The 26,191-nt window shown below is 48.3% G+C and overlaps 1 protein-coding gene across 1 annotated transcript; it reads left to right on the forward strand.

Moving 5' to 3' along the window:
* Positions 1–9,775: 9,775 nt before the first annotated feature.
* On the forward strand, positions 9,776–22,159 carry LOC126536115 (acid ceramidase-like). The gene is made up of 13 exons (XM_050182977.3): positions 9,776–9,951; positions 11,918–11,958; positions 13,662–13,746; positions 15,649–15,732; positions 15,856–15,934; positions 16,035–16,109; positions 17,357–17,402; positions 17,510–17,654; positions 17,870–17,924; positions 18,458–18,624; positions 19,719–19,892; positions 20,915–20,971; positions 21,916–22,159. The coding sequence occupies exons 1-13, from the start codon at positions 9,886–9,888 to the stop codon at positions 22,003–22,005; spliced, it is 1,164 nt and encodes a 387-aa protein (XP_050038934.1). The 5' UTR covers positions 9,776–9,885; the 3' UTR covers positions 22,006–22,159.
* Positions 22,160–26,191: the final 4,032 nt, after the last annotated feature.

Raw genomic sequence — 26,191 nt, forward strand, 5'->3', positions numbered from 1 at the left:
TCACACTTGTTTTTCTTCCACACTCTTGGTGTACGTGAAGCACCTTGAAGTTTGCTAGTTCTTGGGCTTAATGTTTTTTACAGCGACGCTGTATACATCTACCGTTCAAGGAAATTTCCGTGTCGTAAGCAAAAAAAAAAAAAAAAGAAGAAAAAAATACCACACGTGGGCCGATTCAGAAGATGGTGAAATGCTGGGCCGACCCGCGGCGGAGGTGAAGGAGGCGTTAAGCACTCTCCATACGTGGGCCGATCCCGAAAATAGTGCAATGCCGGCCCAACCCGCGGCGGAGGTGAAGCAGGCGTTGAGCACTCCCCAAATACGTGAGCCGATCCCGAAGATGGTGCAATGCCGGCCGACCCGCGGTGGAATGGCAGTTCGCCATTGAGGGGCCCACATACGCAGCTTCGCTGGTCATCTTTCAGAGTGGAAGGACACCGAGTTCTTTTTTTTTTTTGTCATTAATTCAGCTCTGTGCCTCTCTATTTTTGGCTTGATGAGCTTTCAGCACTCTTTAACATGATTTGGTGTGGTCCGCTGTTAAAAGGGGGAGGCAGGAGTAGAGAATGTGCAAATTTTGCTCTCTGACTAGCCTGGAAGTGGCCGGGTTCTAGCATGACGGGGTCGTGGTAGAGATGGCACTGACATTTTCCAGCTCTTGTTAATGGAGTGCCTGCAGAATAAAAGCCGCATGTTTGCGTGTACCTTCTAACAGTAGACTGCAAGTAAGTTTGTTAGCTTGAGGGTGGTGCAAAAAAAGACCATCGGCACTAGTGGGATTGCACCTGCACAAAGTTCTAGGGTATAGCAGGTATGCAGTGTTGACAAACAGTGTGTCGATTGTATTCTAGGGACATAGCAAACCTCGGTGTATTTTTTTTTTTTTTTTAAGCCCCGTTTGTAACCACCTCGCCCGAAAGTACAAAAAAAATCTTCCGGGATGGCGTGCACCGTGTTTATGCGCGTTACTTCCATCTCTCGGATACAATTGAAAAAGAAAAAAAAAAAAAGCCGCGTGGTCCTATCGAAGCATTCTACAAGCATGCAGTTCTTTTAAAAAGCCTGTTCACCCCCTTTTTAAAGTTCATTTGCGACAAAATTATGGCATTGCGCAGGAGAAAGATGATAACCGAATAAACTATAGTACACCGTCCAAGTGCAAATTTTGTAAATTTCACTTGGGCAGGTCGGACATTGCCGTTGCTGCAACTTAATAGCTTGAGAGCACGTAACCCCAAGGTAGTGTACTGGGTGTCGGGAGTTCTCTGAGGCAGCACACCTGAGGGCACCTCCCGTCGGGCTCCATTGACGAATATCTCTAGAAATATCGTTCCTTGTGAGCGGCAGGGAACACTTTCAGAACTTAGCGTCCGTTTGGTTGTGGTTCTCGGCATTCAAAAGCTGGAGTGCTCTCCCACACCTACAACCGAGTTCAAAGAGCTGCAACACTGTGCACGTGCTCGAAGGGTCCCCAAGACTGCTGGGCAGTGCCGACATACGAAAAAATTGTACAGCTAAATACCGTTCCAATTACTGGTATTGAATAAGCCAATTTTTCGTGTGTTGTCGGCACCGTCCGTGACTGTACGCGTGTTGACACCGGCAGAGGGCCCGCAACGGCGCTGATATATGTCGAAGATGCGTTCACCACATGGAGGAAGGAAACCATGGTTCACCAGCAACCGCACGGAACTCTTCCTGCGCATTGTGGGCACCACGGAGGAAGGAAACTCAGGGTACGTTCGATTCGCCTGCACCACTTGAACCAGTTCACGAGGTGCTGCACCCTGCCATTCGTTTCAGCGGTGCAGCAATCACGCCTGCAGAACCACGACGTTCGTTTCAAAAGGTGCAGGGCTGGTTCATGATTTTGCTGCACCCGCTCCACTGTCGGTGCCGACTTGGTGCAGGCATACAGGTGCGAAGCAGCGACGCAGCACACTGGCGCGAGCACCGTAAAAAGCCCGCTTACACACGTGTGATGTGTGTACGCAACTGTAGTGTGTATTTACGCCCCAGAAACCGATCATACCTGCAGTTCAGGACCTCTCAAACTTACGCACTCCATGCACATTAGTCTGACATAGCATAACGTCTGCACCGCGTCTGCACCTTTGCATTCGTTTCGAGTGTTTCGCTGGGCCTGCACCTCCGGAATTGAGCTGCACAGTTTCTGAACTTCTCGTGAACCGCCGTGAACTGGTTCACAGTGGTGCAGGCGAATCGAACAGACCCTCAGGAGAGGCCCTGACGTCACTCTTTGTGAAGCTAAAGTGAAGCCGGAAGTTGGCGTTGCTCATGGCGCCGCTCCGCCTATCGGGCCAGCTCTCCTCTCTTGTTTACATTTCTCGCGAAACCACGCCGCACAGCTCGCAACCGTGGTGCTCGGACGCAATCGTTAGCACGTTAGCATGATTCCGCCAAAGAGGGCAATATTTCCCGCGGATATTCCTTCGTCCGTTGCCATTGCCGTGGTGCGGTACGTTGCGTACAGCGTTGCATGCGCGTTCATTTCACGAACTTTAGTTCCTTCTGTCCCACCTGGCCACAGCAAAATCCGGGAGAGCACGGTCCAGCTTAGTTCTTATTTTCCACGGCTATTATGCGCCGCATATCATGTGGTGCATGCAACTGGATTAGTGAAAAAATATTCTGGGGTTTTACGTACACTAAGTGCATGGTACACGGATGTGTGTGTGTTTTCCCGCCCCCATCGAAATGCAGCCGTTGCGGCCGGTAATGGATGCCACGCTCCGAGGTCTATAGCAACGCAACGTCAAGCCCACTATTCCACGAAGGCGGGTACAACTCGATTAATATGACCACATATACAGGGTCCTGGTGTTAACAGCGCAAAACGTAAACGGGACACGAGACGAGAAGACGACACCGCAAGCGCTCACTTTCAACAACGTTTATTTAAAAAAAAAAAAAAAAACACGGCTTCTTAACCATTGCCCACACGTGTCGCAGTCGCGTGATTGCACATCAACAAGCCCAAGCTGCTATTCTAGCGATATACAGGGTGCCCCGCTAACTTTAGCTAGAGTTTTAAAATATGCTAAGGCCACGTAGCTGGACAGAACCAAGGTAATGTTTGCCGTCGCTTGGACATACTCAGATTTCTTTCATTCTACCTAATTACATTAGTCCTAATTAATTACCTCAAATATTATAATTAGATGAAAAGTGTCGACGAGAAAATTGTATAGCAACATGAAACACTCCCGATAGAACACTCTGTTGCTCAAGACGTGCTACATGAAAGTTTTTCCGAGCGTGAAAGAAGCCCGCGAATACACGCAAAGTGCCTAGAGCGGCCACTCGCGCGGCAATGTTTCGTGCATTTGCGTGCTTCTTTCACGCTCGGAAAAACATTTTTTTTCATGTAGCACGTATTCAGAAAAAGAAAGCGGTATCGGGAGTTTTTGATGTCGCTCTTGTTACGTTTCGCCTACGACGCGCGGTATAGCCGGCGCGGATGCAACGGACGCCGGGGCTTCGTTCAAAGCGGCGGACATTTTGGCCCGTTCGGAGCTCCCGCAAAGCCTCCCCGCCAAGCGCGTCCAGGCGTGTTTCAGTGCCACGTGTCTTCGTGTGTGCGTGTGTGTGTGTGTGCCCACGCTTGTCAAAGCGCGGCAGCCGGGGAGAGGAGCTCCCCAAGTGTGAAGCGAGGAGGTCTGATCGGCGCCGGGTTGGCGATGCGTCACTACACTCGTCTCAACATGTCTCTCAGCCTGTCCGGGCCCAGAGTCACGTGGTCTCACCCCGAGACGTTCCTCCTTGCCCTCAGCTGCGAGACTATAAAAGCAGCTGCCCCCGGACGCCAGGAGAGAGGCTCCGATTTCTTCTGTTGAGTTACGTGCTCTCCCGTCTCTCCACTTCGGTCGACCTGACCGCCCGCTCTTTTGCGATGTTAGAATAAACCAGTTGTTCTGTTACCAGTCGACTCATGCTTTGCCGGGACCTTCGGATGCTTCCAGTTGTGCCCCAGGCCGCCAGGCCAACGCTACCCTTGGGGCTTGCGACCCATTTGCAACAACGGGCGTCAGCACTGAGATTCCAACAGCTGGTTGCCAGCGGTGAGATCGCGACAACGGAGGCCAGCAGCGAAGATATGCGGTTGACTGTATGCTGAGCAGCACAACGACCATCCGGGAGCAGTGCAACGAGCCCTGTGTGATGACTGGTTGCCTGCAGCGGAACGACTGCGCTGAATTCTTGGCTGCGAGGTTTGGTGAGTGCGGGACTTTCTTCTACTGAGTTTTGCCAGGCTTTTGTTAGTGTCAGAAACAGAGCTGGTAATTGTGGTTGTCGTTGCTGCCGGGTTAGTTTGCGGCAAGACAATAGTAGGCAGTAGAGAAAGCAGCATTCAGAGCAGCCATGGATTTGAAGTCGTTGCGCAAACCGAAATTGCTGGAGCTTGCAAGAGAGTTGGGTCTGGATGTTTCAGACAAACTCAGAAAACCAGAACTGCTAAGGGCTATTCTTGAGTTAGAAGCTGAGGATGACGAGCTGTCGGAATGCCTTGAGACCATTGAGGAGAGGGAGACGGCAAAAAGACAGGAGCGCGAACTTCAAGAGCAAAAAGAGAAACAGGAGCGCGAACTTAAAGAACAGAAAGAGAAAGATGAGCGCGAACGAAAAGAACAAAAAGAAAAAGAAGAGCGCGACCGGCAACACGCTTTGGAAATGAAGCGTCTCGAGGTAGAGATGGAACGCGCTCGTAATGGAAGTCAGGCACACGGTGCAGGAGAACGAGTATCGTTCAAAATGACTGACCTGATGCGGCCGTTTAAGCTTGGAGAGGACATTGGTTTGTTCCTGGTTAACTTTGAGCGAACGTGCGAGAAGCAGGGGTTCTCTCGGGAAACGTGGCCACAGCGCTTGCTCACTTTGTTACCCGGCGAGGCGGCCGACGTAGTCGCTCGCTTGAAGAGAGAGGAGGCAGAGGATTTCGACCAAGTGAAATCGAGTCTGCTAAAAAAGTACAGGCTGTCCGCGGAGGCGTTCCGTCGGAAGTTTCGGGAAAATGAGGAAGGTAAAAGTGAGTCATATACAGAGTTTGCCTACAGGCTTATGTCAAACATGCAGGAGTGGCTCAAAGAAGAGAAAGCGTTTGGTGACCACGAAAAAGTTCTGCAGTGTTTCGGGCTGGAACAGTTTTATAGTCGGTTACCTGAGAACGTGCGGTACTGGGTCTTGGATAGGCCAGACGTTAGTACGGTGGCTAAAGCCGCCGAGCTAGCCGAGGAGTTTGTGACGCGTCGGGCTCGCGGAGCTAAGGACGGTCAAAAGGGTGAATTTGGCTCCAAGCTTGAGAGGCCGAAGTTCACGCCCATGAGAAAGCGGTTCGAGACGAGGCAAGCGCGCGTGTGTTATACGTGCCAGAAGCCGGGTCACTTTTCGGCGCAGTGTCCGACCGAACCTAAGGAGACGGCGGCAGCCGAAGCCGAACGCAGAAAGCGGTTCGAGACGAGGCAAGCGCGCGTTTGTTATACGTGCCAGAAGCCGGGTCACTTTTCGGCGCAGTGTCCGGAAACAAAAACAAAAGTGGTGTTTTTGTCATTATGCAGCACTGACGAGAACATGAAGCTTCTCGAGCCTTACATGCGAGACCTCCTCGTGAACGGGAAAGAGTGCCGAGTGCTTCGCGATTCCGCAGCTACAATAGATGTTGTTCACCCCTCCTACGTGGAACCCGATATGTTCACGGGCGAGTGCGCATGGATCAAGCAAGCCGTGGAAGCTCATAGCGTGTGTCTGCCCGTAGCAAAAGTGCCTATTGAAGGACCTTTCGGAGCGCTTGAGACGGAGGCCGCAGTGTCATCTATGCTGCCCCCCCAGTACTCGTACCTATTTTCGAACAGGTCCGATCACCTCCTGCGCGAGAAGGGGCTTTTGTTTGGTGAGGCTAGCGTTCAGGCCTTAACCAGATCGAAGGTTCGGGAGCTCGCTGCAAAGGCGGTAGTTGCGGGACCGACGTTGTCGAACAATGAGAAAGGGTCAGAGGTGCAGCAAGCTGATATTCAGAGCACGCCCGAACTGAATAAAATTGAGCCTGTAGCGTTAAAGGCACCAGATACTGGAGAGGAAATGCCCGACACGGGAAAGTTAGAAGAGCTATCTGCAGATTTGCTCATCGCGCCTACGTCAGACGGACTTAATAGGTTGCTAAAAGTCAGCCGGGCGGCTTTGATAGCCGAGCAAAAGAAGGATGGCAGCCTAGAAAACATACGCTGCATTGTCAAGGAAGGTGTCGCCAAGAAAAATGCCCGCTTTGTGGAAAGAAGTGGGGTCCTGTACCGAAAGTATCTAGACCGCAGAGGAGTGGAGTTCGATCAGCTGATCGTGCCTCAGTGCTACCGTCAGGATCTGTTGCGCTTGTCGCATGGGGGTTCGTGGTCCGGACACCTAGGAGTTAGGAAAACTAAGGACCGTCTCTTGCAAGAGTACTATTGGCCAGGGTGTTTTCGGGACGCAGACCACTTTGTGAAGACATGCGACACCTGTCAGCGGGGGGGCAAACCAGGGGACAAATCGAGGGCGCCGTTGAAGTTGGTACCTATCATTACGGAGCCTTTTAGACGGCTCGTTATTGATACAGTGGGACCTCTGCCGGTAACAGCCACGGGGTACAGACACATTTTGACTGTGATCTGCCCAGCGACAAAGTTCCCTGAAGCAGTGCCGCTTAAAGAACTCAGCTCAGTTGAGATAGTCAATGCACTACTGTCCATATTTGCGCGAGTTGGTTTTCCTGCGGAAATCCAGTCAGATCAGGGCACGGTGTTTACAAGCGCTTTGACGACAGCCTTTCTCGAAAGGTGCGGGGTAAAGCTGTTACACAGCTCAGTGTACCACCCACAGTCGAATTCCGTTGAGAAGTTCCACTCCGTCATGAAGCGCGTGTTGAGAGCATTGTGGTTTGAGCAAACTGACTGGGAGCTGTGTCTGCCTGGGGTGATGTTTGCATTGAGGACCGCGCCGCATGCGGCTACGGGGTTTTCACCAGCTGAGCTAGTGTACGGTCGCTCGCTGCGATCTCCGCTTCGCATGCTTCGAGACGGATCACTGCCCTCTCCAATGGCTGCAGACCATCTCTTCCACAAATGGCCGCCTCCTGCGCTGGAGCCTCGCTTTGCAACAATATTCCTTTGAGGTGCGTTACAAAAAGGGGAGTCTCAACGGTAACGCCGATGGCTTAAGTCGAAGCCCCTAACGTAGGAATCAGCCTCAAAGTTGATTGTTACTGATGTTTTTCTTCCTGAGGCAGGATTTTTAACATATTGCTTTTGTGTAGTGTTTTAAAGTGATGATATGCTTTCTAGTGCAATTTTCCGATTTGTGGACGCGTTCTGAGTGCTGCTAAACTACTGTAAGGAACTAGGCAGTAGTATAAAAGGGGAAAGAGCCTGGCAGGGCTTAGTGAGGGTTGTGCCGTGCTTGCTGACTGAGCGGTTGAGTTTCGGCGTAGTTCTAACGCTTGCCGGGAACGAGAACAAAAATGCCAACTCTCCCGAAGTCACTTTGCAGTGTCCTGTGTGAACCTGAACGAGAGAACGAGGCCTTCTCTGTGCGCTGCGCTCAAGAAACGCCGAAGGACGACCGACTTCGGTTATGAGCATCATCAAGCGACATCCCTCCGGACAGCGGATGCAGTCCCCTGACCATCGGGATCTCCCTCCCCCGGCGGGGCGGTCTGTTACGTTTCGCCTACGACGCGCGGTATAGCCGGCGCGGATGCAACGGACGCCGGGGCTTCGTTCAAAGCGGCGGACATTTTGGCCCGTTCGGAGCTCCCGCAAAGCCTCCCCGCCAAGCGCGTCCAGGCGTGTTTCAGTGCCACGTGTCTTCGTGTGTGCGTGTGTGTGTGTGTGCCCACGCTTGTCAAAGCGCGGCAGCCGGGGAGGGGAGCTCCCCAAGTGTGAAGCGAGGAGGTCTGATCGGCGCCGGGTTGGCGATGCGTCACTACACTCGTCTCAACATGTCTCTCAGCCTGTCCGGGCCCAGAGTCACGTGGTCTCATCCCGAGACGTTCCTCCTTGCCCTCAGCTGCGAGACTATAAAAGCAGCTGCCCCCGGACGCCAGGAGAGAGGCTCCGATTTCTTCTGTTGAGTTACGTGCTCTCCCGTCTCTCCACTTCGGTCGACCTGACCGCCCGCTCTTTTGCGATGTTAGAATAAACCAGTTGTTCTGTTACCAGTCGACTCATGCTTTGCCGGGACCTTCGGATGCTTCCAGTTGTGCCCCAGGCCGCCAGGCCAACGCTACCCTTGGGGCTTGCGACCCATTTGTAACAACGGGCGTCAGCACTGAGATTCCAACACTCTACAATTTTCTCATTGACACTTTTCGTATAACTATAATTGCGAAGTTGATTAAATAATGAAGATTAATTATGTAATAGGCGTAATCAAAAATATAATTTTAATATCTACAATAGCCGGCAAACAATACCTTGGTTCTGTCCAGCTACGTGGCATTTGCGTATTCTTAAGCTTTGGCTAAAGTTAGCTGGGACATCCTGTGTAGAACGAACGTACCACAACGCAACAATCAGTGCTGGACAGTATCGAAGATACATCTTAGATACTCTTTGGGTATCTTGTATCTGTATCATGATACGCCTGGCAAGACATGTGTCAGTATCTGTATATCCGATACACGAAAAAATGTGCATCTTAAGATACTGGGGCTGTCGCAACATCACCGTGCGAAACTATAAACATTGGCTGAATTCCGCTTCTCAAGCTGCTCGGCATTCTTCTACCCGCCAGAGCTCTCCAGTGGGGGCAGGTGGAAAAACTCCGCAGTAGTATTTGCGCCATCGTGCAGAGGTTTCTTATTGACGTTCTTGTAATTAGATGGCGACCAGCTAGTTGGTCGGCAAGCAATGCAGAGACTCCCATCAGTTATAAAAGAGACGAGCAGAAACCGCTGACGGCGCAGCGTATAAAGAGCTTTCATGTTAAGCAGCTAAAGCAACCCCAGTAAACTTATTCGGAATAAAAATATTATACTTTGAGCAAGACAAATATTTTGAGTTACTAACATACATTTCATTCAAATGAAACAAGGTTGGTCAGAGTTAAGAAATTTCCAAGCAAGCATTTCTATGCATACGCGTTTGCTGCTACATTATAGGGATTTGTCGATGTATCGAAGTATCTTAAGGTACAAATGGAAAGTATTGTATGGGATACAATATATAATTACGGTAGTATCTTTTATCTGTATCTCAAATACTTGTTGCCCGAGTATCTTGTATTGTATCATGATATAATTCAAAAGTATCTTTGCCCAGCCCTGGCTACGTACAATTCCCACGGCTGCATATCGCGGCATAGAATTTAGTATAAAATCTCTCTGCAACACGGTCATTGGGCATCTTAAAATGGAGTACTGACGCCGGGCGATGCAGCCCGAGCAATGCATAGGTCACCCTATAGCATAAGGAAGCGTTTCATGCTGCAGCTTAGAAAGGACGCATAGGTCACTCGGCATGCACGTGATACTTGACACGCACGTGATGACCGCTCGCTGGATGAGACAACGCGTTAAAAATCGTGGCAAGGCTCGGCCGTCGCCGCACGGTTCTGCAGTTTTTCGAAGCTGTGCGGGTTTGAATTAAGCGACCAATCAAGGCGTCCGTCCGTCGCTCGTGCGTGCTAGCAACACGACACGCGCGCCAGCTTTTGTTTCGCTGACAGTCGAGCACAAGTGAAAACAGACGCGGTTTCAGCGGCAGGCGTGATAGCCGGTATCGAGACGAGAGACGCCGCGGGCGCACCTTATCAAAACGGTTGCACTGATTAACAGCGAGCCTTGGCCTGGAACAAGTTGCGGTCCCGCTCGCTCAGCCGTTCAGTGTCCACCGCGATATGGCGCCCCTCCGTCTGGTCTTTCTTGCGGTCCTCGTCCTGGCCAGCGCCAACGATGCCGGCAAGGTAAGGCCAGTAAGGCTTCGACGACTACTGCGCATGCGCCAAGCCGCGCTGGCTCGCTCCGTGGTTTCGCGCGTTCTGTGACGAACGAGAAGCGCATGCGGAGCGACGCCGCTGCCCAAGGGCAAGGCGTCGCTTTGGTTCATCTATGGATCATCTCGTTTTAATGGAGGCGTGAAATGTGTTCAGGGAACCGAGACCGATGCACTGCATGATCCTGCACCGCAAATGATAGCCACACGTGATTTACAGTGATGCAATGATTTACAGTGTAGCATTATGCCAGTATTCTTCGCGCGTAGTCTTGCGATCCTTTGCTCGCCTTAGGCCTAACGAACATCAATTGTGTAAGTCTACACCGTGAGCTTGACGGAGCCTTTTATTTCGTCTCTCTGGCGATCACACGTTCTGCTGCACAGCTGTGATAAAGCATGCTACATCGTTAGCATATAAGCCAGACGAGAACACAGGGCTCACTTAAGTGTTTTATATTGAGTCAAGTGTGAAGTGAAAGCACCGTTTCGCGCGAGGAACGTCGTCAAATGAGCCTCCCTGCACACTGTCCCTAAGCGAGTGTTGAAACCAGCCGGAAGGGCCAGTGCTACAAATTCCGTCTTTATCGTATAACAATAAGCACATGCAGAAAATTTGAAGAGCCGAATATGGTGGTGCTGCTGGGCTCTCGTTCATGTGCAAAATAAGACATGGACAAGAAGGACAGGATGGCGCCTGCCCTCGCTGTGTACTTGATTTGGTGCTAGGAAAACTAGGGGGAGTATCGGCATTGCTTTCTCTACTGAGTCCTGCCAGGATAGATAAGAACTCGATTCTTAAAGAAGAGGAAAGAAAAAAAAACTGCAGATTCCATTGACTATTGTTCAAAGATTATACGGCGCGATAACGTCTCCATCATTGCCTCTACTGAATTCCTGCAAAGCGCGCGTTTTCCTTTTTTTCGTTCTTTTTTTTCTTGTGCATGGGTGTGTTGTTGTAGTTTTATGTTGCATTGAACTCTTGTATCTCTCACGTCTCCTGTATTTAGTAAACCTGAACTGTAGCAGTTTAACGCGCGCGCTTTAAAATTAATATGCAGATTACTAATACGGTTGTATGTTCAGTAGCCTGTCGATTCAATATTTTGTCTTTTTCTTCTTTTTTTTTGGCTGTCAGGCTTTTTGTTACAGTGAACGAACACATTTATCCGGGCTAAGTCGTCACTTCATATCACTACGGCAATTTCTGCGCATGCGCGCTCACATACATGCATGGCCCGTGCGAATAATATTATAATGATTGCAGTTCATTTGTCAGGCATTCAGAAGTCATCAGCTGAGCTCAAATTAAGGGGCCCCAAATCATGAACAGCTAAAGTAAATCTGCATAGCCGCTAGGCAGCATATGTCCATGAATTTTGCACATTGCCTCTTCGGCGATCTGGTGAACTTCACCGCAGTGCGCCAGCGTAACTCGATGGGCAGCATAAATGCTGCGATTGCTTATCCGTCTTGCCAGTCAGCCAGGTAGAAGTATACCAGAAGCATTATGAGTAACCTTTTTCAAAGCACAATGAACGCGTATTCATGCATATATTCGCACACGCAAAAAAAAAGAAAGAAAGAAAATAACTCTACCAAAGTGATTTATTTCGCGAGAAATGTGTGTTGGTAGAAAGCTCGGACATTACATTTTCGAATCGGCCTCTACGCAGGAAAGTAGTACCGGTACATCAACTTTTACTGGTGCAAAAAATACTTGTTCTTTTTTTTTTCTCGTCCTGTGTACAATAAGCAGCTCCTTTTCACCGTCGCCGCTGCCAACATGTGATTGCTATATATCAGAATCATTTGCTTCTCAATATACTTGTGTGCTTATTAAAATTGATATATATCAGAAATCTATCACTATGTCCACAGCTCGTGTACACTTAACTGCTGCCTCTGACTTTTTTGTTTTGTTTTGTTTGTCACAGCGCAACATCAAGTGTGAACATGGTTTGGAACCCCTAAATAGGTAGGTGATAAATGTTAGCCATCTTTGAAACAAATGGCGAAGATATATGCGTCAAGAGCGTTTCAAAGCAGCAGTTCGGCCCCTATTGCAATAAAAGGAAGAAAAATCTGTAACGCTTTCTCGAATGATGTGTTGTTAGCGTGAGGTGCAGCATGGAGTGACACGAAGACTCTTACATTTATTTGCATATGCGACTACGTTCATATATTAAACAAACAAAAAATTGCACGCATGACATTTTAACCCGTAAATAAATGGTCTGACGTCTTGTGGCATCCTATCGGGAAGTCTGCGGCAAGTGCACTTGGGTAGGATGCCGCAATTAAGTCATCGATAGCACTCGTAAGTTTTATCCATGCTGTATTGTCGTATGGAAAAGCAGTTTCACGTAACTTGAGCCAAGTATTTAGGAAAAGTGGTTAACCGCAGCTGAATGAAACCAACGACATATATTTTCCCGTCATGTGGTGCTCCTTAGAGTATTTTTATATTCCGCTATATTAGTTACTTAAGATAAATTATGCAAAAATTTTAATATTCACCTATGGCCAAGTGCGTTACGTTACGTTGTAGAGGGGATATAGAAGCAACTGATCCAATTTGTTGTCGCAACGTGCATGCTGCGTGGTGATTTTTTTTTTTTCGGCGTTTAAAGAAATCCCGCGAAATATGAAATAAAGTCACGTGACTGCGTTCGTGCGCTATCCTAGCTATTGCATGTAGAGCTCTCAACCGTGCTTCGAGCGAAAGAACCGCGCGCGCGGACCGTGGCGAAATGAGTGGCCGCGGCTCTAGGCACCGGTTTCACAGTGCGCCAGCATCACCGTTTTCGGCATCTTCGACGGTGGCACACTGAAAGGAAGCGCCATCGTCTCTGATAAGCGATAGGCAAGACGCGCGGTTGAGAGAGCGCTGCAATACTACAGTGCATGAGCGCACTCACGTGGTTTTATTCCCTTCAACTGTCCTACACGTAAACAGGCCGTAAAACGGGTAAATAGGAAGTCGCAATTTGTTTATTTAGTGAATGGGTTGCTTTGGGCTTTTCTTGCAAATTATGTCCGCCTGTAGCGACGTAATTAGAGCAACTTTTGTACGCATCTAAAGTAAAAGAAAAAGAACACTGTACACTCTTAAACAAATGTACACTCTTAAACAGATGTACACCCTTTGGGGTGTATATTTGCCACACAACAATAATCGTCATATGTCTTGCTTGCGTTTCCTTTCTTGAAAACGCTGCCATCGCTACTTTCCTGTCGAGAATGCTCCGCCATGCTCATAACGCGCTTCCCGTTCATGACTTACAAGCAGCGGGATCGCGGCGTTAAAGAAAGAAAATGCGGACAAGACAGATGACGATTATTGTTGTACGGCAAATATACGCCCCAAAGGGCCTAATTTTGCTTAAGAGTGCATGCTGAACGGCATTGTGAGGGACCGAACCATCCGCTGAAAAAGTAGGGATGATTGGAAGAATATAAATTTCTGGGCGCGTATCAAAGCTGACCACATTGAAGCGTTTTTCAGGAAACTTTGGCATGCTCACGCCATATTGCTGGTCGGCCTTAAGTCGGCTTAGGATTATTTTTTTTTTCGGTCTCTCTCTTCATTAATAAGCGATGTGTCAGCTAACGTGCAAGCATACTGCGCTCGAGTCCGTGCACCGGCACGTTAAGCTATACATTATCTGTCCATTGCAGCTCTGTCGTGCCGTCCTTCGTCATAAACCTGGACTTGCCACCGCGCGAACGATGGGTCGAAGTCGCCAGAGCCAAAGAAGCAGAGGTAACTGTCAGAAACCGTTCACTTGTGTGATATTCGAGTGCGGACGTTTCAGAGTGCTTCAGTGGCGCTTCGAAGGTCATGGAGTTTCACTGCGAGCGTACAGGGACTCCATTTGTGATAACGAAGCGCGACTGCTGCTTTTCGACCCGCCTATTCGTAATACAGCTTTAAATATGAATTGCACAACCTTGACAGCGCTGTGTGTCGAAGCTCTCTGAAAAGACCAGTTGAATACATATTTTTAATTTCTCGTAGCTCTGCTGTGTAATTTCTCGTAGCTCTGCTGTGTAAGAGTCTGATTCTGCAACGTAATCATTTTTTGTATCCTTGGTGCTGGTTGGTTCCGTAGAAAATCGTTGATACCGACAAATGAAGTTTTAGGTCGACTCCCTGTGGCCAGTAAAACATGAAAACACGAAGACTGCATGAAATAATGTTTAATGGCCATTGCTATCAAATTATCTTGTCAGGTACTTCGATTCACATCAGATGGCTAGAACTAATACACGCATACTTTCAACTACGGCTTCCCTCATAATAATTGTAACATAACAATACCCTTTTTTTAGTCTTGAAGGTAAGAATAATTACGTGTGCAAGAACTGTGCAGTGCGGAACTCAGATTTCCACGCTTCCTCGGTAATTGGTGACTGTGTTATCCTCTGTGGTTGTGCCTGCAGGTGTTCAGTTGTGCGTAAACCATCTTCTGAAGGATTCACTGAATAAGCAACGCGACAGCTTGATATGGGAATTCCCTCTCCTTTTTCGTGCGCTCGGTGATCGTTAAAGTTGTACTGTGATCTGCTTTTATTCAACAACAACAACAACAACAACAACAACAACAAAAGTCTGGTTACGGTGTCGTGAATTCGAAAGCGGCCGTCAATGTCACGGTAAAGCTATTTGGGCTAGTAATTGCACAAGTTTTGGTAGTGACTTATGCTGGGGGTGCGTATGTTCTGCGAGTTAGCTTGTAACGTTGTGCGATGTCCTGGTACGAGATTACAAGGGTGCATGCGCTCGGGTTCGGATCCCTCGGCGTTGGCTCGGTGGATCAAATCACGAGCCACGAGGTTGGCAACCTCGTTGCCAGGAATGCACTGATGAGCTGGCGCCCAGATGATCATGGTTGAACTCGTTAGCGGCTTTTGACTGATGATTTTGAGCCTACTGGCATGAATTATGCCGCTAGCAAAGTTGCGACGCGCCTTTTGAGAGTCGGTCACTGACTTCAACCTCTGTTTGAGACATCGCGAGGACATATGGCTGCCTCCTCAGCTTGGAGGGGATTGTTTCGGAGGAGTGAAATGATGCTTCGATGTTCCTTGTTGGAACATCGTGGCTGTTGTGTGGCTGTTGTGGCTGCATGGTCTGGGGTAAGGCCCGCATGCGGTATAAGTTGTAGAGGGTTGACTGCCGTATTGCTTGTGTATGGCCCGGGCCAGGGCCTCCCTTCGCTATGCGTGGTGCACTGGGTGCATGTTGCGAAGAAGGGCAAGTACGGTTATGTTGCTCCGGATGGCAAAAGGTAAGTTTACAGACCGAGTCGGCGGGTGGCTTAGCGGGGCAGAGAGAGGATGGACCTCCCCGCTTCCGTAACCGCCAACCTTTTTCGCTGGCTGGATAAATGTGCCTCGATCAGCTCCTCGGCCGTATCATGCACTCCTAGTTGTAGCAGGCCTTCAGCGGACGTACTCGTCGGCAGGCACATCGCCTGCTTATGTGCCTTTCTGATGATATTGCGTTGATTTTCTTGAACTCCGTCGCGTGGAGTAGTGCGTATGGAATAGCGTAACTTATTATTTCAGAGCACCCAACTATGGCAATTCTATTAGTGAGTTGCATGGTTTGAAACGTTTAACCCTGTAACTTAATCTTTAATTACATGTGATGCGATTTCAGGTGTACAAAATGCACGAAGCTCTGAAGAATTTGACTGTGGACATCCTGGGCGAAAGAGTTCTGAAGCTGATTGACTCAGTTATGGTATCGTAAAACCTTTTTCTGCGAATACGGCTAAAAGAACCACAAACTGGGCGATTAGAGGACTCAGAACAAAGGCCACGTTTAAAGTACGCGTTCAACTCGTTCCTTTTTTTTTCTGCTCAGCCAAGGCTTCTCAGCACTTTGCCCTGGCAATTCACCGAAGAGATGAAGTCACTTTCAGAAATAACAGGTTTGCCCTTAGGTAAGCATGGTGTTGATGTTCGTGATACCATCTTTTGTAGCACCACGATGTTCTTAACTTGAGAAATCCACTAACGACTGCTTTACTCATCTTTTTAAAGGCGAAGTTGTTCTGTACAACGTGTTCTACGAATTCTTCACTGTATGTACTTCCATTGTTGCTCAAGATGCGAACGGTGAGTTCGACTTTGCTAAATATATCCCTGAAATCTGCCGTTCTAGACTTCTACACTGACAGTAAACGCCAACAGCGTTTTTCTTTCTTTTTTGCTTTTTTGTCGTTGGCGCACCATAATAAGTTGGTTTGATATCCAAAGGGACCTTATAGGTATCACTAACGAGTTGAACATGAGTGATGGATTGCACATATTACAAATGGGTTATGCTCACTGTAGACGGAAGGTCGACCAGAAAGGATGTGTGCTAAAAGGACGCAGAAAAGCCACTGAAATGTTTCCGCATCGCAGCTTTTAAATTTTCGCACTTCACGACCTCATTGTTCTCTGTCATCAAGCGCTTGGCTGGAGTAGCTTATGAAAAAAAAATTAGAGCACTAAAAATAACAAAAGATGACCTACTGGGCAACGGATTACCAGCGAAGCTTCTTATACTGCATACATGGGCTGCATACATTATGAAATCATACCTTAAAAAAAAAAAAAAAAAAAAACGGCATCACACTACGTCGATACAGGCGCCGCCGCGGTCACCGCACCTCCCATGCATCTGCCGCAACTGCTGCTATATATATATATATATATATATATATATATATATATATATATATATATATATATTTGTGGAAGTCAGCTTCACTTCCGCCGCGGGTCGGCCCAGTATTTCACTAGTTCCGGGATCGGCCCACGCATGCCCGTCCACGTGGTAAGCCGGTCAGGGTACTCCCCCCTCTCCCATGAACGGCCCGGTATTACACTATCTCCGGGATCGGCGCACACATTCCTGTCGCCTATACGGACATAAGCCGGCCATGGTGCCCCCTATGGGAACGCATGCGGAGGTTGCATACAGGGGCTAGAGGTAAACAGCTTCGCTGTAAAAATTCGAGACGTCGCAACGACGTCAGCTTTGCTGCGGTTTGGACGCGATGGAGACACAAAAGCAGAAGTTTCTCCTTCATTTATTTTCACTTCATTTGTTCCTAGTGCTCCATATTTTTCCGACGCAGAAGTGAAGTCATGAAAAAAAAAAAAAAATTCACATCGATATGATTTAGTGCGGGTGTCCTTCTAACCAATGAGCGTAACCCTGTTGACTTAAATGGTAACGTGTGCCTCTGTGTTGTGACCAACCGAACGTCGATGTTGAATAAGCGATGAAGGAACATTTTTTTGTTGCGTATGTTTTTATTTCAAAAAAGGACGCCTGTAAGCAATTTTCTGAGACGTTTGTTCCTCTCTGCTAGGTGAGATATACCATGCACGAAATATGGATTTCGGACTATTTCTTGGGCAAGTACCTTATTTTTGGACAGAAAAATGTTCGCGTGGGATGCTCTTAAGCTCTTCACGTCAGTTACTCTCAAGAGAAGTAAATGTTCTTGCCCTTGCTTTTGCAGATGGGACTCGCAAAACCACACGTGGGCCATGACGGAAGTGTTGAGGCCGACGGTCATTAAGCTAGATTTCCAGAGGTCGCAAAAGACGGTGTTCAAAGCCGTCAGCTTCGCGGGATACTTGGGTATCTTGACCGGCGTGAAGCAGGTACACAGCTTGCAGCTGCCTTTCCACTGCAATTTACAAGCCGAATAACTTAAATGTTACTTTTTTTTCGCTTGCCATGATTCACCGTTAGTTTTACGTTTTATTTATTGCAACAAACATTGCTCTAAGTGTAACTTATCCGACTTGTGCTGACGCTTACGGCGTCCACGAGTTAAATACTATAGCCTACATGTGCTCTTATTGCACCTTTGCAGGGGGCGTTTTCGATGACAGTCAACGAACGGTTCCAGCTGAATGGGGGATTTATTGGTGAGTTTCGCTTACTGTCGCAATATATGTCAGAGCTAGCTTCCTGTACTCTGAAAGCTGTTGCTTCGTTTTGAGCCTGACGTGAATGGTAATGCTGCCGTGAACATTGTCGCTCAGTGATTTGTTTATGCGGTTACGTGAGGATACTTCTTGCGCCAAAATAATCTGTGCAAAAGTCTGGTCCTAAGAACGTGTAAGAAATTGTGAGAGTTCTAAAGAGCTTGCTGGTCCACCATTAAGCAGCATGCGTACATTCAAAGAGCTCGAGCTCTGCTACCACGAACGCGGCTTTTACGAAGTGACGTTTTATGTATACATGGATCGCGAAACATCATTTTCTCAAACTGACTGAATCAGTGACCCCCGGCTTGCCACTCTAGCCGCGCTAGTCTAGATGCACAGTTGGACGACTGTTTATCCCCAACGTATACCTACCATAGCGGGTGTAGGCGGATTACGTAGGTGACGTGCAGCTGACAACCATGGCGCATACATATAGCGTATACGAAAGCGCGTGAGGGCGTGGTTTGCAGGACTGCTGGAATGGATCCTCGGTGACCACAGTCAGCATTGGGTAGGCTTCCTCACCAGACAGCTGATGGAGAACGAGACCAGCTACGACACGGCCAAGACGATGCTTTCCACTTCCAAGCTGATTGCCCCCGTCTACTTCATTCTAGGAGGCACCAGACCAGGCGAGGTAAGTGGACCGTGGTCGAACGCCCTGGTGCGTTTCGAATGTGCCCGTTGACAGGCTTCAAGTGGAGTGCGCGGCAGCGCTGTTCCGCTTCTTTATAGCTGACCACTGAAGCGTAGAGATCTGAAAAAAAAAAGTGAGTTCCTACTGTCAGACGCCCATAGGTCAGTCCTATTGTCTTTTAATTCATTTTTCAGATTTTGCCCCGCATTAACGAATGTCAGGTGCCATTGACAAGCTAGCCCACCGTAATGTGCACATTGCACGCAACGCTGCATTGGGTAAAAGTATCTGTTCCATCTGTCTCATTGCTTTGGCAAGAGTGATCTTCGTAGTTATGATTACAACTGAAGTGCATATGGCTTCCCCAGTGACAATGAAGCTTCGGCACCACTATACGTGCTGCAGCTATCCGTCGCTTTGGGACGTTGCAGACACCGAGAAAGCCTAATCAGGAGAGGCCTGAGCTCCAGGAATATTGCGCGTCTGCTGATTTGTTCCGGGGCCCATTGCGCAAATCGCCTAGCTTTTCTTGTGGCTCACCAACTTGCTGAATAAACGCAATGGATTTAAAACTGCGCGCATTTCTTAAACGTAGCCGCTGAGGCCGTGACCTGTCGTGCTTCATTCCTCGCTTAATAACAGAATAAAAACTACCTTAGACAACGAAGAGCAACATAACACACGTACTTTTTGAACTTCTATACGAACGTGTGAGGTTTAAGGCTTGCAAGACGCGCTCGCGACAGTCCATGGCCTTCAGTGCGGCGGCGCGCGCCATACCACCCGACCATGGAACTCCGTAGACAGCACAAAACTTGAATTCCCTGACTGTGAAGCCATCTAGGAGGCCGGCGTTACTATTAAAGAAAAAAAAAAAGCTTTCGAAAAGGGTGATCGCGCTGCCTGGCTGCGTCGAACGCCTGCCTTCTCCCTTTGAATTGTGTAAGTTGCCGACATACCATCGATCGTGTCGTCACATCCCAGAGCGCACAAGCGGTTGCCATCCTTCGTAAGAAAAAAAAAAGCAAAAATAAAAGACTGGTCGCCTTTCCGGCAAGTGTCTGTGCTCATGCGCGCGCGCACATTCCGGACAGGGCGCCATCATCACGCGGGACAGGAACAGCGACCAAGCGGACGTGTACACGCTGTCGGACGCAGCGGACAAGTGGTTCGTCCTGCAGACCAACTACGACCACTGGGAGCAACCGCCGTCGTACGACGACCGTCGCGGCCCCGGAATGCACTGCATGAGGAACCTTACGCAACAGGTATGTGGTAGGCATGCGTACGACGCGCGCACGGTGTCTGGGGGGGGCATCCGGCGGACAGGCCGTGAGCAAAGCGTACTGTAAAAAATAAAAATAAATAATCGAGGCATTCTGTGGCAACTGTATTTATTCTGTATAGTAGTAGTCCTCCAATTCCTTGCCCTGCGACGCTCAAGAAAGTATATAACGTATACCACGTCGGAAGCCCGCCCACCTGAGCCACCTGGCTTTTCTCGATGCTACACATGTATGTTGAAAATTATGGGGTTTTACGTGCCAGAACTACTTTCTGATTATGAGGCACGCCGTAGTGGGGGACTCCAGAAATTTCGACTACCTGGAGTTCTTTAACGTGCACCTAAATCTAAGTACACGGGTGTTTTCGCATTTCGCCCCCATCGAAATGCGGCCGCCGGGGCCGGGATTCGGTCCCGCGACCTCGTGCTTAGCAGCCCAACACCATAGCCACTAAGCAACCGCGGCGGGTCTACACATGTATGTTATATCCGATGCTACACACACACGTGTATATACATAATGATAGATGTTCACCAGAGCAGAGCCTCTCGGAACAGTTCTCCGGCTCCAAACTGAATCTGGCGTGGACCGCGGCCGAATCGTGACCCACATTTTGGGAAGCACTGCTTTAGAAAAATTAAATTCTGAGGTTTTAAGTGTCTGAAACGCGATAAGATTATGAGGCACGCCATAGTGGGGGACACTGGATTAATTTTGACCACCTGGGGTTCTTTAATTAACGTGCGTCCAATGTACGGTACACGGGCGTTTTCTGCATTTCGCCCCCATCGACATGCGGCCGCCGTGTTGCTTTAGAAAGTGCGCTCTGGTTTCGTCTTCGGTGTAGCTACACGTGACTAGCTATGCATTCGTAAAACGAGACTTGGGTGTATTTGTGTGGCATGAGTTGATCATGACATCTAACGTGGGCGTCGCTAAGTGGCCATCCACAGCAGCGCTCACTTAATGATAGCGCTTCGAATAATTCCTGTTCTTTTTCGCAGAGCCTTGGCTTCAGTGGCCTGTACGACGTCTTGGGTACAAAGCCCGTTATCAACATGGTAAGAACGCCGCTTTTGCACGCGTCCTGTGTTGGAATGCAAAATTTCCGAAATTTTTGAGTCGCAGAAAAAGGAAACCGCTATTTCTTTCTCTTTCCTTTTTCAGGAAATTTTAGAAAATTAGAGAAAAATATAAACTCCAGTAAAAATAGCTTACATTTATTATTCCAGGAATAAAAATGATCCTTAAGTACATGCCATTATTACGCAGAGAACGGGAAGATATAATGGAACGAACGCCTTGTTCTCTTCTACGAACGATTGATAATATGATAGGAGGGAAAAAAAAAAAAAAACGTCATTCGGTGCTCGAGTCACTCTCGCTGGACACACTCGCATTAGAATCGATCGCGGCTGCTTCCGCATTCAAACATGATTGCACGTAGACGAGTTCTAGAACGCGTTTGCTTTTGACTCTGTTTCGGAGCTTGGTCTGAGCGTTTCCAAAGGAAGACCAGTTTCATTCAGAACGGACAGGTGGCGAAGGTACCTGCAGCAGCCTAGAAGCTACAGGCGTAGGCGGCTGTTTAGCGCAAAGGTCTTGCTACCAGCTTGAAGGTTCCACGTGATTCGCAGAGTCCCAGACGCCAGTCCTGGACCAAAACCCAGGGGCCGTCCTGTATAACGCTACGTTTGAAAGCTAGCTGCGCTACGTTCTCAAAACGAAACTGGACACATATAGCGAAGACGCTTGAAAACTGTGCTGCTGTTTTCTTGTCGACGTAGTCGCTTTAGAGTCGTATGCACCACAACAGAGAATGTTAAGTATACAACTGTATGTAGAAAATTTACTGTTTTCTTTTCCACTTTCTATATGCTGAAAAACAGCAACAATAACGAAAGAAACCGTTTTATTTTTCCGGCCCTTGCATCTCTCGTGCTCCTGTTTCGAACGTCAGAATGACGCTCTGATTGCTGACGCGAAACTTCCGATTTCATTTCAGCTGACCGTCTACGCAGCGCTGATGCGTCCATCCACTGGCGAGCTCAACGCGTACATCCAGTCCTGCAAGCCGCCGTGCCCTGCATGGTAGCCGCGGGTGCGATAAAACACGAAGGCGGATGGCGGTGTTCTTCCGCTGATGACCTCAGTGAAGCGGCGCCATTGTTTCTGTAAATACTCTTGTTGCGTTGCGAGTGATTTCGGGAAAAGAAGAATAATTGAAACAATAAAGGCCGTCTATTTGACGCTGTGTTAATTTCGTGGTTGCGTTGAGTGGGGTAATGTGAATAAGAATAGAATCAGCCCATGGCGCGTTGTACTTCTCACAGCTTCTGGGCCAATATAACGCCAAATTTGCTCACTCATGGTCTCATGGTCATGGGACTGTAGGGAATGAAATGGCCAGTAGTGAAGCCATGCTTTGCTGAGAATAGGGTGTCTTTGGTAGACTCTCGGGGACCTGAATGGGCCAGCACTAATAAAGCAGTTCGCACGACAGTTATTCGTAAGATAGCGCAATCTGCCAATCGCGCAGCCAACGTATCGTGCAGCCAAATCGATGAGCCATTTACAAAGAATTCGTACGAACGAAAATATTTGTGGCTTGTGCACACGTCGCAACGCATGGATTTTTTTGCTTCCTTATAGTTATTTGGGCGTACAATAATGCATGTTCGCGGAAAAAAACATTTAGACGTGAAGCAGAGGGCATTAGCATGCACGTCGTTATTGTGAACGCACCTAACTTTTTACCAACCGTACGACCACACTAGGGCAATTGATAATTCCAACAACTGTTTTTTTCTGTGCCATTGAAATTATGGAAAGAGGCGCAAGTACAGAGATACAAACGGATTCAAGTTGGCATGCTTGGGAGACAGTGCCAGAGCGGTGCACTTCTTTTCTTTTACATTTAGTGCAAAGGTAATGGCCTCTAAGATGATTGGTCTAGCGCAAACCTCGGAGGCTATGTATGTAATATTCAGGCTACTTGACATGGGGCATATATGCTTTGTCGTGACTTTGCCTTTAATCTCGGACACCATGAAGTGGAGGCCCACAGAATATTTATCCGCTTCTTCTTCACAATACACTATATTTTAGGATGATATTCGACAGGGCGAGAGAGAGAACAAGCTTGGGAAGAAAAAACACCGCCCAAGCACTCGGCACAGATGCTTAATCAGCGAAGCTGAAACGTGCGGCCTCGGTGTTTATCACTGGGTTAATCACGACGGTTCATTAAACGACGGCTTGGTAGGCTGCCGGATCCTCGGTACGCAGTTGCTGCTTGCGCTCGGCTGCACGAGCCTATTCTTGTACCCGGGCTGCAGCATAGGCACTGCGTAGACGAGCTCGTTCCCGGTTCTGCTCGCGGCGTTGCTGAACGAAAGCTGCCTGCTCCTCAGGAATACGTATGACACGTGGCTTACCCATTTCGGAGCCGGAGAGAAACTGCAGCGCGCGCGCTCGGCTGCGACGAAAAGCAACGAATTCACTACTGGCGCAGCCACTCGCGCGCCTCTCTTTCTCTCTTTTTTTTTCTCGCTTGCGTATGGGGTTGTGCCGGAGGAGTTTTCGGCGTACAGGCGACAGACGGACGGACGGACGAATCGGCGAGCCATATATATCTTCGCTGTAAAGGTGTGTGTGTGGTGGGGGTGGAGGGGGGACTTGATCCACGTATCGTGCCTGTCCTTGCAGTATGCAGCCAGTCAAAAGGAGATAGCTTGCCTGTGGGGCGCGAAAATTGCAAAATATTAGGGAGACTTAACAAGAATTGCGCAAATCGCATAGCATTATTGGGGGCGTTTCCACGGCGCACTGCCGCCGCATCATTGGGATCTTACGTTTTCAGCTTGTTTTTTCGTTATTGTAGCGACTCGTGTATCGTGTCATGTATAAGGGCATAGAGCAGACACAGCACCATTTTGTAAGCTATTTAAGACACGAAGTGAGTCTGATCAGTGCAACCGGAAATCAGTGAATTTCATTTCAATGCATACATTCATGTGTATTTCAATAGTGCTGGCTCAGGCGTCTATCTATGGATTTCCGGCGGCTGCATCTATTGCGGCCTGCAAGTCTTGCTAAATGTAATCAGAGCATGAAAAATCTTTCTCTCTAACCTTCCCTACATGCGCGCTCACGAACAAACACTACGCACGCACCACACCTACCAACACAATCATCATGTGTAACGTTTCGTTACACTCTGCATAAGTGATATGAAAATAAAGCGACTGTAGCTGAGGTAAAAGGAAAAAAAAACAAAAAAAAAAGGTGCAGATCCCGCGCACAATGGGAATCGATGTTATGCGAAGCATTTTGCAGGCGGCTCGCTATGCAGCATTGTTTGGGATCCGGCTGAGCGTTGCCAGGTTGACCAATATGTTCGCGTAAATCCAGTTTTTGTGTTTGTGTGACGCGAGTACAGTGAACTAGAATTAACGCCAGTGCGTGTGTGTGACGACAACAGCAAGACGACGGCGGTAGCGACGATTGAATCATTTCTTTGAACGATCGAATTGATGGGACCGAGCGGCATGGAGGTGCGAGGTGAGTAAGGAACGCAGAAACTAAATGCTCACTGGCAGCAGCTTGCAGTATCACTTAGAGTACGCAAACAGGTGACTTGACGGCGATACTGTTGCACAAACTAAAGCCTGGCTCCTTTTATAGCCATTCTGCTCGCCTTGGCCGAGCCGTGGTAACGCTGCCATATGTATAGTGGTATTCGATGCAGAATCGTCGTATTCGGACGCTATGTGCACACATAGCGCTCTTTTCTGGTATCAAATATCAACATCGAATCATCAGTGCGCATAAACTTAACTGTTCTTTGTACCAGTTCTAGAAAGTAATCTATTGTGTGCTGCTGCACTATGAGTCAGTCGAGAACATTCAATTCTCGTATGGATCCATGTAAAAAAGAATAATAAAACGTGTTGCACTTGCGCGAATACTCTTGAAGTGTGAGAGGGTGCGTCACGCAGGATCGAGCTACGCCTCGATATTTGATTAAGCGGCCTGGTAACGACAAGAAGGGCCGTGAAAATCCGGTACGAGCTTTGCAAGGAATGAGGATGGCTCCGGCGCACGGAAATCGAGGCGCGTGTAAAGCTTTTCATTCGCTGTTTCAATGGACGCAACCGCAACCCGGTTTTCTGGTTCCGAGATGCCAGGGTCTTCTTACTGGTGCCACCTGGCTCGAGCGCAGCTACTTTCGTGTTTGAACGCATAAAACGACGTTTCGTTAACAAAGTAACTGGAACGCCAACGCATTTCTCCGCAGAGTTCTGGAATTAATATGTCGAAACTGGTGCCACCTTGAAAATTCGTTCCAAGTGGATCCGCCTTGCGAACTCCACGGCTAGAATTTGTAAATTGCAATATGGACCATAAGGAAATTAGTTAAAACAATAAGTGACTTTTCGTTAATTAGTTGATTGTGCATTTCATTTTTTTGTGCATGTAATGTCCGTCTCTTCGAGTAGAACAGCTCATTGAATTGAATTGTGCTATCTGCCACAAACAATTGTTAATTTTTTTTCAAGTGTTCGCTGAAACACCCGCTATACGGCGATCCGGAGCATCTGTGCCCTGCCTCGTGCGGCGAGCTGCGAGATTAGAAGGAAATTGTAGGTGAATAATAATTAAAATAAAAAGCTTCTTCGGCTCCTGCCATCTGTCCGAACAATTCTGAGGTTTTTCGCTCGCTGACACACGTTGTTGCAGTGGATCTAACCTCCGTCCCTATACTGAGATAGATAGATAGATAGATAGATAGATAGATAGATAGATAGATAGATAGATAGATAGATAGATAGATAGATAGATAGATAGATAGATAGATAGATAGATAGATTCAAAACGCCTGAAGTTCGCACAGAATGCTTCGCATTAAAATTTCGAAGCGAGAAAAATAACCATTGTTTATGTAAGCAAGCGTGGTAAGACTTTTTCATCGGGCGAGGAGGATAGGGCGCGCGGAGAGCCTTTCCTCCTCTCTGGCTTGGGCGATCCGGCGCGTCGTTGCTTGAAAGTATTGCTGTGGCGTGCTGTTGAACGATTTCGAGATGTTTTAGATGGTACTTTGTGAAATTTACGCCATGTCCGTTCATATAAGGTCTTCAGGGCAGCCTTTCGGTGCATCGGTAACTACAGTAGGCGGAAATATCTCTTGGGGGCGCAAAAATGGGACGCGCTTTATCAGCCGTGGTGTACGCACATTATCAGTAGCGGTGTGTGTATGTGTTGTGAACTATTTTGCTTAT

Source organism: Dermacentor andersoni, chromosome 4 (assembly GCF_023375885.2).
Source record: "Dermacentor andersoni chromosome 4, qqDerAnde1_hic_scaffold, whole genome shotgun sequence".
Lineage (NCBI taxonomy): Eukaryota > Metazoa > Arthropoda > Arachnida > Ixodida > Ixodidae > Dermacentor > Dermacentor andersoni.